Source organism: Lactuca sativa, chromosome 5 (assembly GCF_002870075.4).
Source record: "Lactuca sativa cultivar Salinas chromosome 5, Lsat_Salinas_v11, whole genome shotgun sequence".
NCBI classification, from domain to species: Eukaryota; Viridiplantae; Streptophyta; class Magnoliopsida; order Asterales; family Asteraceae; genus Lactuca; species Lactuca sativa.
The window spans coordinates 96348751-96360976 of record NC_056627.2 but is presented as its reverse complement, the minus strand read 5'-3'; the positions used below and the strand labels follow the sequence as shown (position 1 = coordinate 96360976).

At 38.1% G+C, this 12226-nt stretch overlaps 1 protein-coding gene across 1 annotated transcript; it reads left to right on the top strand.

Annotated features, from left to right (window-relative positions):
* The first annotated feature begins 5723 nt into the window (after positions 1-5723).
* Positions 5724-7344, top strand: LOC111880168 (flocculation protein FLO11-like). Its single transcript, XM_023876570.1, has 2 exons — positions 5724-6426; positions 7067-7344. The coding sequence occupies exons 1-2, from the start codon at positions 5724-5726 to the stop codon at positions 7342-7344; spliced, it is 981 nt and encodes a 326-aa protein (XP_023732338.1).
* Positions 7345-12226: the final 4882 nt, after the last annotated feature.

Here is a 12226-nt window from a genome sequence, read left to right as displayed (position 1 = left end):
TTACCTCTGTGATATGTATCCTTCCATGTAAACTAGAGCCAAATTTCAATTTAAGTTCAAGAGTAATCTTTCAGCTGTTAAAGAATCTGGAAGAGACATGATAGATGCAATCACCCTACAAACAAAAAGAATATATTTATCATAAATCTAAACGTATAACTGTATTAAACAGTCAAAAATCTTTCATTTTTATCTTTTTACCTTTGTCCACTGACAAATTGTTTTGGTTGGAATGCTTGGGTGTTGTAGTCACTTACAGATGCATATCCCATTGTAAATGTAGCATCTGGAATAGATAAAACCTGAGGCAAATATATCTAAAAAAGGGTATTTGTGAAAATGAGATTTCTTAAATAGAGCTGAATAAAAATACTTGCCAAATAATTCTCCTTCACAATTTCCTTTACTGCATTTACAGTTTGATTCACTTCCAAGTCCATGTAAGCTGACTATTTGCGCATCTGAAAGAAAAACGGAAACCAAGGATTATAGAAAAAGAAGAGAAAAATTTACAAAAACGCCACTTAAGAATTAATAAGAATAAGAATAACCTTTTTGGGATTGAACCGCATTGACTTAAACCAGTTCTCGATCAAGAGAATTCATTAAAACATTAAACAATAACCAATTAACTCAAAACTTCAAACAACGCAGACATATTCATAAAAAAAGAAACAAAAATTATCAATGATTTAAGCATAGTAAGTTCTTTAATGGAAGAATAACCTAAAAAAAATACGAACCTGAGAAAGAGACTGTGTTGATTGACCATGGTCGATCTAGTAGCCACCAGTAACGCGGTTCTGAGTTTTCTTCTCGATCGCGACCATGACGATTGAGTACCCACCATTGCTCCCACACTGCAGGCTGGGGGAGGTTCGTCATAGAGGGAAGGAAGAATGGGAGAAGGAGTTGTGGTCGGAGGTGGGTGATGTGAGGGTCTACCCAGCGGTGGATGGCCTTGCTCGGTTCAGCAACAGTGTCTCAATCTCCAATCGTCGAACAAGAACCAGGCATACAGAGAAAGCTGACCATAAGTTGGAGAGAAGATGTGGAGAAGTTATGGGAACAAGCAACGAATATGTGAAGCTGTGGGAGGATCGTGATGGAGAGGCGTAATTGGAGAGCAGATGTGGAGAAGTGAAGCGGTGGAGTTTTGAGAATCGAGAGAGAAGAAAGAAAGAAAGGGGGTTTTCGGTGGAGGATAAAAAAGAAGGCGGGTGTTCAAAATTTTAGGGATTTCATTTTCCCCCTATCTACTAAACGCGCTTTTCATTAAAATTATAAAGCGACACTCATAGAGGACGCCCATTTAAGATACAGCGTCCTCCGTGTTTTTAATTTTTTTTCTCGTATGACGCTAATTTAAGGGCACGCAATAATGCGTGACCTAAATCCTTAAATTTTTTGAAGAGACGACACTTTTTTAACGTCACTCTCCAATGTGTAACATAAATCAATGAGTGTCGTGGTTTGCACGTCGTAAAAGGCTATTTTTCTTGTAGTGATAGTTACTAGACTTATCCAAGTAGGAGACTGTTGGATTAGTGTCTAAGGCTGTAACTATATTTGGTAAGTACTTGACCCGATTGTGCATGGTCCTTTTGGGTTGCCTTCACCAGAGCAACTTGATAGGATGATTTGTTAATAGAGAGAAGAAATATTATTGTTAATATATTATAAGAATAATATATTAAAGGAATGATAATATTATTTGATTAATATAAGTCATAAATTAATTAGGAATTAATTTGGTGGCTTAAAGAGATTAATTAAATAAAGGGGTATAAACTGTCAAGTGTATGAAAGTTGTATTTTGAGCTGATAACCCTTATGGATATAGGGTTGGACGATTTTAGGGATATGGATCACCTAGAAATTGTCCAAGGCCTTATCTAGGAAGGGATTTGGATTGCTTTGAGGCTATGTTATCCAATTAGGGTTTAAGGGTGAAACCCTAGGAGCTCACAGTATAAATAGACCCATAGGGTTGAGGAAATCGGCCATCCTTGTGATTGGAGAAACCCTAGAGCTGATTTCCCTCTTCCTTACCTCTCTCAAATCATCTTCTTTCTAGTTGGTGTTTGTAATCCATTAGAGGAGTGACATTTGTGACTCTAAGCTCTAAGAAGAAGAAGGTTTTCAAGCAAGTAACTCAAGGTATCATTCTAGATCTGTTTTCATATGTTTCAATTATTAGTTTACATTAGATCTAGCCATGAAAGTCTTGGATATGTTGCATGTTCAATTAGTGAAACCTAGATCCAAGCTATAGGGTTGTATGTGCACATAGGTAAAGTTCTTATGTCCAAAACCCATCAAGTTCGACATGACGGGAGATTCCAAAGTAAAGGTTCCAATGGCATTTAGCACAAAGCTGACTCCATCTCTTGAGAAACCGGCTGTGGATATGACTCTCTATCGTCAAATGATAGAGTCACTAATGTATCTAACGACTAGTAGACCGGACATAATGTTTTATGTATGTTATTGTGCCAGGTTTCAAGCAAATCCAAGAGAACCTCATATGGTCGCAGTGAAAAACATCTTCTGCTATTTGAAGCGAACCTCGTCTCTCGGTCTCTGGTATCCTGCTAAATCCGATTTCTTTGTTCAAGCCTTTTCTGACGCTGACCTAGGTGGGTGTGGATTAGACCGAAAGAGCACAACTGGCGGGTGTCAGTTCCTTGATGACAAACTTGTCAGATGGCAATCAAAGAAACAAACCTGTGTGTCTCTTTCCACATCCGAAGCTAAGTACATCGCTGCAACATCATATACATCACAAGTCATTTGGATCCAAAGCCAACTTCGAGATTATGGCTTAACTTTGAAGAAGATTCCCATCTACTATGACTCTGAAAGTGCGATCGAATATGTCATAATCTAGTGCAACACTCAAAGACTAAACATATTGCACTAAGATACCACTTCATTAAGGACCATGTTGAAGATGGGAATGTTGAAATTCACTTCGTTCGGTCTTCAGATCAACTGGCTGACATCTTCACTAAGGCCCTACCACAAGCGAGCTTTAGTAAAATTCTACAAGGCTTAGGAATGATGGAAGCTGAGTCGGTACCGAAACCTCTTCCGTTTCACTAAAAATTGGAGAAGCGAAATAGAGCGAACGCTCGGTCTATTTCGGTTCTGGAAATTTCAGGGACCGAAATGAGCCGAACGCTCGACCCATTTCGCTTAATCTTTATGAAGTTTAGTTTCGGTTGTGTATCTTGTATATCTTGTCTATCTTTTCACTTACCTTTTATTCCTTTTTATTATTTTTCATAAATTTCAAAAACTCCAAAAATATTTTATTTTCTATTTTTATTATTTTTCAGAAATTTCAAAAACTCCAACAATATTTTATTTTCTGTTTTTATTATTTTTCAGAAATTTCAAAAACTCCATAAATATTTTATTTTCTATTTTTATTATTTTTCAGAAATTTCAAAAACTCCAAAAATATTTTATTTTCCTTTTGTGTTTCGTTTTGCTTTTGTTTCTTTTCTTCTTTAGGTTTGAAGATCACAACTTTTACATTATTAGAGCTGGGGCAGGTATAACACTCTTATCTTTTTACTAGTTAAGTGTCCCTAAAAGAATGCTGTTGTATGTAGACCATAGCCTCCTATACTCTGAGTGAAGCCTTAATGATTCGATCTACACCTATCGTTTCTTCCCAATTAAGCTGCAAAATTCACTCAAGTCATGAGCTACCTTACTCATCTCACATTGAGTTAAGTGTTTTCTGCTTTGTCATTCTTAATTAGCAGAGGTACTTTCGACCCTTTAACCATCTCATTTTTTCTCCATCACGTTTCGCTCCGCAATCGTAACCCTTGAGACTCTCAGCAATTACCACTGAGGTTTATGGTTGCACAACATCTGTGTTGATGATCTTAGATACGTTCACCACGTGCTAAGTGAGATCCAAAATCCAAAACCTTGAATGAATTGACGGTGAACGCTAAAATGTTCAAGCTATTACTTGTTACCTTGTAGAAATCTCTTTTTATTTTTTGAGTGGTCTTTATGAAATTGTCTAAACTAAGACGTTTGTTCCCATAAGATCCAGTTTCATTTTTGTTTTTGAGATTTCTCATAATCAGCTAGTCACTTTATATTTTATCAAACCTACTTGTTCAACAAGCCACATCGGTCTCACGAGTACTTCATCCTACTTTCGGTCTTATTTTAAGTATCAAAGTTCGGTTGAAGATTACCCACCCACTGAGGCCTTTACATGAAGAGATGGCTTTCAATGTTTCTTAACAAACATTTGATCATATTTCACGGGAAACCACACAGACACTTCTCAGTCTCTCTTGACTTTGAAGGAAGAGATTCGTGCCCAGGATCATTCGTTTCATGTCTTCAAAGGCATCACTTATATCCCACACATGTATTGTTTTATTTCTTTTTCTATGCCACACTCTTGCATGAAGATCTTTATGATTTTCCAAACTCTTGTTTGTGTTACTAATGGCACTTTTCAGATTTGTGTTTTCGGTTCTAAAAGCCAAGGTGGTTTACTTTCTTATGGAGGAGCGAAGATTGTTTAATATGAAGAGAATGACTGAGTCTCATTTGTAGCTGGTTGTACTTAATTTTGAGGCATTGAGGAGACGGTAATCAGATAAGAACTCCACATGGGATAAGATTTGGGCGCGTGAATTTGAAATGTTTCCTATACACACGCCTGCTGACATAAATCTAGGAATTCCAAGCTGTCAAATTGCGCTTTTTCAGGCTCCGTTTCAGAGATCGTATCATCACCACATTGGATCCTTTCTCTCTACAGGAAACGGTATAAAAGGGGGTTCTTACACATATTGTACCTCCTCACCTTCTTCAACCTCTTTCTCGAATACAATTGTTCATCTTCTTCTTCATTGCAACAATGGCAGAATCATCCTCTCTTCAAGAATAAATAGCTTCATCAACTTTGATTTCGATTAAACCTAATCAGAATCTGATTATTCAACTGAACCCTTTTGTTTATGATTCGTATATGCTTCACATGGTAAAATGTCTCAAATATTCTCCATTGGTGATTGCTCTCATGCAGGTCGAGTCAGTACCTATGTCCCTTCTTTCTCAGGTCTATTCGACGGCTTCATACGGCAAAAACAAAGAATGGATCTTCTTTGATATCTTTAATCACAAAACCTCTGTATCCAATACACGCTTTTGTTCCTTTCTAGGGCTTGCTACTGATGCTTCTGTAATCTCTCCGGATTTTATCACAATATCTCAACTGTTTTTATGTTCTATGAGATGGGATACACAGACGTTCTTACTACGGTGATGAAATTCAAGAACTGTTTACCTCCACAATGGAATGGTCTGTTTACACTGATCTACAAGGGGTTAGCAGAAAGGGTTGCAGGATATGATGGGGCGAGTAAAGGTTTCATGACCATTCTTTATGGTCTCTACAATGGAATCCATTTGGATTATGGATCTTTAATCTGGTCACAGCTGGTGCAGAGCGTCCACTCCTCATCTAAACATTCTAAGATATCATCGGTCGTTTCTGGACGATAGTCACCCGCAGGGCCATTGAGACTTTTCAAATTCCAGTCATACCGGATGCTCTTTTGTCTTCTGTTGCTACGTTTCACACAACGAAAATCATTTTCTATGGTCGAACAAAATTTATGTATGTCGGTTCTATTCCTGAATCGATGAGCCATTGTGTCTCAAGTGAAAGCAAAGTCATGGCTGATTACAAGAAGTTGACACCTTCGGGTCCACGCCAACTCACTCCTGAGATGCAGAGTGCTTTGGATGATGTTGATAAACCAGCTAAGAGGGGGAAGAAACCCGAATCTAAGAAAACCGATACCGAAGGTCCCTCATCTCGTAAAAAGCGTAAGGCTGATAAAGCTGCACCTTCGGCTCCCAAAAAGAAAAAGCTAAAGAAGATGTTCAAGCGACCGAAGGTACCTTCGCCTACTGATTCCAATGAAGAAAAGCAATCTGCTGAGGAAGAAGAAGAGGTTCAACATGAAGGCTCACCAAGGGGAAACACTCTTCCTCGATCTCCAACTCCTCAGGTACAACATGATGTTCCTACTCCTCCTCCTTCTCCAAAAGAAACCACAGTACCAATCTCAGTTGCTCCAATTCCACCGCCTTTCACTTCTCAACCAATTACTACTACTCCGCTACCACCTCTAGTCTTTTCTCAAGCCACAACAACAACAACCACTACAACTGGACCTTCGGTGAGTGTCAACGTATCTGATACGGGGGCATATACCATTAATATTTCAACCCCTGTTACCACTAAACCTCCCTCACCAACTTCTTCAATGGATTCTGAGCCTATTCTGGGAGGTGAAAACTTTGAATTTGACTCCAATTATTACATTCCTTATCGACTTCCCAGTGAAGACAACGATGAAGCTCCAGTGACAAGTCAACATTTATAGAGTCTTCATGAAAAACTTGATAAATTGCTTGCTTCCCAATCCACTTACTCTGATGTGATGTTGAAGGCTTTTCTTGATACTGGTCTTCAGCAATATACCTCCTCTATCGACAAATCAACCAATGCAGTAAAAACCTCCACATTTACTTGCAAGAAAGCGACATCAAAAGTGACAGAACTTGTTCAAAATCGGATATTTTTCTGGACTCGTTCAAGGGCCATGTTGATTCCAATGTAGCAAAAGTTAATGCCTCTATTGATAACCTCTCCAAGTCACTTCATGAATAGAAACTCAGATTTGATTTTGTTCATTCTGAACTTCAAGCAGATCACAATTCTCTTCTCACCTCAGTCAACTCTTGCCTTGAGAAACTTTAGGCTGACTTGGCCATTGATAACAAGATTAAGGATGAAGTTGCTCAAAAGACTACACAACTTGAAGTCCAATATGCCCATCTTGCTCAAGCTCAAAAGGAGACTGCATCACTTAAGACTGAGCGGGCAGTTCTTAAGAGTTGTGTTGGGGATGTTCTTTCAATTCTAAGAAATCTTGTGAATACTCATGATCCTGTGCTCACCCTTACTATCTGGAATCATTTAACTGCCAAAATTCTTGCTGCTATTCAGATGTTGAGTCAGATTCAGGGTGCTACGGAGCCGGTGGTCGATCCGTAACAAGGGGAGAAGCTCAAAATCCTCCAACTCTATCGAAAATCATTATCCAAACCGAACCGAAGGTTAATGTAGCTTCGGGTTCTGGTCGTGAAAAATTGAAGGATGTTGTGAATGATGATGATGATGATGATGAGGAAGAGAAGATTGCTGAGGCGTTAAAGAGGAAGAAAAGGGATAATGAAATTGATGAAAAATTGAGAATCGCTAGAGCGGAAGAAGAGAAAGAGTGAAAACAAAATGAAGCTCATGATGCTATGGTTTGAAAACAGGCTCTCTTTCCCACCTGGACTAGGGAAAGACTAATAAAAGAAGCAATTGAGTCTCCTAGCATCCACTGGATGGAATCGGTTGCGTCGTTTGATTGTGACTACGAGGGACTCGCAGTTTGACATGCCCATCACTTTTAGGGCATTTGTGTTCCATTGTTTTGATCCTACAGTTGAAGTCCCTTCTCCTTACCCGAAGGTTGATTAAGATTTAGGTTATTATTATCTTGAATTTGCTCAGCCTCGATACTTGACATGGAGTGCTCAGAAGATAACATCGGTCAAGGTATTTAAACCAACTATTGTTGGGAAATTCATTAATGTGAAGTTTAGGGTAACCCGAGGTTCTGATGAATCAATGCATATGATTTTGTTGGCTGATCTTCCAAATCTAAACCCACACGACTGGATTCTGCTGTTCAACATTCTGCTCACTAGTCAAGAACAATATGAGCTGATCCTTGATTACATTAAAAGAATGTGGCTTCCTATATCCATGAAGTTGCTAAGATGGATCAGGAAGTGGCAAATGTTTTGAGGAAGAAACCAACCGTAAAGCCCATTGGAAAGCCAAGTGATCTCAACAAGATTGTGACAACTCGAAATTTATTCCATCGTTGTAAACCGACTTTCCGCTAATAAAATAATTTTTAGTATTATTATTCCAATAAATTTTTGGGGTTAAACAAACAAAATAATGTTTTATTTTATATTCATATTTATGGAAATAAACAAAACACGTGTAATATCTTAAATTTTGTTTGGGAAAAATCTAGTTTACAACATAAGCCGGGTTACGACCATTTAATCGGGTAAAACTTTACACCTCGTTTAACATAAGTATCGGGTAGTTATATACCGGGTACAACACTCAAGCCCTATATAAGGGTGAGTGGACATTCTTTTGCACCTTTTACCACACTAGACACACTCTCTCTCCTCAACGCTGATTTTCTCCAAAATAAAAGCCCGCAAGTTTCCGCTCCAAATCGTAAGTTCTCTCTTCCTAGCTTGTTCTAAAAATCATTGCTTGTTGATATGGCTTGAAAATCATCCAAGAAGGCCAAGAATAAGGAGTTTACAGCCTAAGAACACTCTTAGGCCGTAAACCCCTAAAAGTGAGCCAAATATGAATCAAATCTCCACCTTAGGCTTAGAAATTAGTTTAGAACTTAGCCTTGAAGTATTTTAGACATTAAACACCAAGTTTAGTGGCTTGAAAGAGGGTTTATGGCCCAAGAACATTCTCAGGCCATAAACTCCCTCAACTCTTGCAAATCAAGCCTTAAACCCCATTTTGGCCTTATACCTTCACTTAGAAATTGTTAGGAATGAGCAAAGGACCTCAGAAACGAAGTTTAAGGGTTGTCCAAGAGTTTACTACCGTAAACCATGGGGTTTACGGTCGTAAACTTCCAAGGAGTGGTCCTAGGACCGCAAACTCCAAGGGAGTACCCTCCTTTAACCCTAAACACCCCTTAAGCCTCAGATTAAGCCCTATAACTACCCCTAGTAGTGTATGAACCCTTTAAGCACTCAAACCCACTCCTTCGATGAGTTTACGGCCGTAAACTCATGGAGGAAATGGTTGTCACACCCCAAAACCACGAACGGCGGAAACGTTCAGGGGTGGAGGACGTCATGTACAGTATCACAATAGTGTAAAATAGTAAACAAGCAACAACATCATCCATTGCATTATAAGTAAAGTTTTAATACATGTGTTCTTTCATTGTAATAAGACACCAAAAATATATAATCAAAATAAAAGACGAGACTTGTCTGCTCCGTCTTCTCAAAACCTGGCAACCGTACCTGTCTACTGATGCCCTGAGAATACAAGTTATTTTGAAAGAGAGTATCAGCTTTAAAGCTAGTGAATTCATAAGTATTTAAGTGTCATTGTCTTGCTTACTAAAAGTTGTTTTAAAAGTCATGTAAACCTTTAAATGAAAATGTTGATGTAAGTATGAAAAGCCCTAGAAAATCCCTTATTTTCTATTAGTTTGAGATGTAGTCTTCTACCAAGACCCAAATGTTTTGTTATGATAATGTAGTCTTCTACCAAGACCCGAATGTTTTGTAAGTAAAATGATAGTTTTTCCTTCTTTTCGACTACTACAAACAGTAATTAGTCTAACTCATCGTTTATGTGAATATATCACAAAATAAAGTAAATTGGAAAATATACCAAAGTAAGTGTTATCCCGAGGTACTAGGGCTAACACGACGTATGTAAATGTTATCCCGAGGTACTAGGGCTAACACGACATATATAACCTAATGAACCTCCGAAGATGGTCCAATTGTCCTCTGTTGCAGCAGCAGGTTTGAGGAAGGGTTAGTCCCGTAGCCGAATCCTAATATAAGTGGTAACCTAATGATCATCCGAAGATTTTCATTTCATCCTCTGTTGCAACAGCAGGACGGAGGAATGGTTAGTTCCGATATCAATCTATCTATTATAAGTGATAACCTTAGACATCCGTAGATGTTCATCACCCACTGTTGCTAACAGATGGGTTCCGGAATGGTTAGTCCCGTCCATATATCCCGAGGTACTCGGGATAGGGTCCCGTCTAGATATCCCGAGGTACTAGGGATAAGGTCCTGTCTAGATATTCCGAGTTACTAGTGTAACAACCCGTCATTTCAGGTCACTGAAAATCGAGTCTTGTAACCTCTTTGAAAAAGTAATTAGAATATCATCGAAAAATGAAGTATTCAAAATCTCTGTTTGGAGTATGCTATGTAGTAGATATCGTCTTAAGGTTTCCAAGCATATAAAGAACACTAAAATCCGAGTTATAACGAAGAAGTTATGACCATTCTAAGTTTTCCGACAAAAACCGGCAATACGAAGTTACGTAAAAACGCAAAGTTTCAATAAAATACTTTTTGACCTTAGGTGTCTAAATGAAAGTCATAGATATCATTAAACTGCAAATGTACATAAAAAGAACGCCCAAAACGGACATCGTATGAAAAAGTTATGAATTATTAACGAATTTTCTTACCCCGACCTTTTAAAAATAAATAATAAAAATAATTTCGGAATTTGTCGACGGAATCTAAACAAAAGTTGTAGATCTTAGTCTCACCTACGCGTGGATATAAATAACGTCGAAAACGGAGTTCGTATGAAGGAGATATGAATTTTAGAAGTTTATTTAAAATAAATATAAATTTAATTATAAACTCTTGGTAATATCCGAAGAGGAGTCAGCAGATTGGACCAAGGTACGCCCTGCGTACCCTCGTACGCCCCGCGTACTCAAATCAAGGGCCTCGGTTCGTCCACGTCGCCCCCTATGCGAGCTACGCCCCGTCCCATCCGAACTCCGGGGCAGTCGAGGACTCGGTCATGCATGACGCACGGGTACGCCCCGCGTACTGAGGCCTCTCAGCCCCTATAAAAGGGATGCGAGGGTTCCGGGAAAACTTGCTCATTTCCTCTCGTTTCTCTTGTGTTTTGCCTCGTTTTCCGTGCCCGTGCTAACCCGAAGCCCTTGTCTTTTTGCCCAAGTCCTGAAGATCGTTTTTACTCCCGAGATTCCTGAGAATCCCGAGAAAAATCCGTTTCCCGAGACGAAATTCTGCCCGGTTTCCATCTCGCTTTCTTCAAACCTTCAGGTGAGTTCATACCCCTACAAACACACTTTAAATACGTTTTAAATGCTTTTTATACTCTTTTAGGGGGGAAGTACAAGTAAACATACGGTTATTATCGTGTATTTCATAAAATTTCACTTTACTCGTTTTTATCAAATGAATCACTTGTGATTTATTACTACTATGTGAAAACTCTTGTCATACTTTGCATGCACTAGATTTATACAAAGTATTTAGTAATTCCAAAGTATCCTTCGTTGTTAAATCGTTTTAATACATTTTAAAAACTTATGATTTATGCATTGTCAAAACTTTGTGAGAAAGGATGATCTTTGCATACAAAACTATTACTTTAATACAGACTTAGTTGAGAATCCGTGAGACAAGTACATCTTCAAATACTGCCTTTTTGCTAGAAGGTATCGCTACAAGTCCTGTCTATAACCAGAGTCTCTCGTTCGGAGAACGTGTCAAATGTGTATAGATCTATACGGGAAGTCATGATCCCGCGCCCTGACTGTTAGCTACAGTTCGTCCTTTGGGGTGACAGTTTGTCATATCGCTACGACGCCTGAAGAACGTCGCTACAGGCATATTATGTTTAGTATGGTTATAAAACTCATCGGATATACAATTATTATAGTACTTATGATTGATGAATGAGTAGTTATTAAAACTATTCTTCATCTAACAAACTGAAATCTTCTAATAGGTTTTATTATTTAAATCTATGCTTCAACCATCTAAAGCATGTCTTTTGCTTTCGGTTTTTTTTAGTCTAGGACATTAGGCTAACTATTACTTGAGTAAAATATGGGATTTTCCCTGTATACAAAACAAACAACTAATAGGAAAATAAGGGATTTTCTTGATTCATCTATCTATATTATTCAATACATATATTCTCATGCATTTCACACTTTTATAAGGAAATAAGGGATTTTCTTGGAAAACATACACTCAATTTGGAATGGCATACAAACTTTCTAAACCACTTATGATCTCACCAACTTAATTGTTGACACTTTCTCTTTGAAATAACTTGTATTCTCAGGGAACCGCTAAGCAGGTTTGGAAATCATCTTTTGGGGATTAACGCGCTGGCATTAATTACTTCTTTTGAAAGATGTTTATGCATTTATCTTTTGAGCATGTAATGAATACAATGATGTAAACATTTTTAAAACCTTTATATATGTATGGTGGTGTGTACTTTCCTTTCTATGAACTGTTA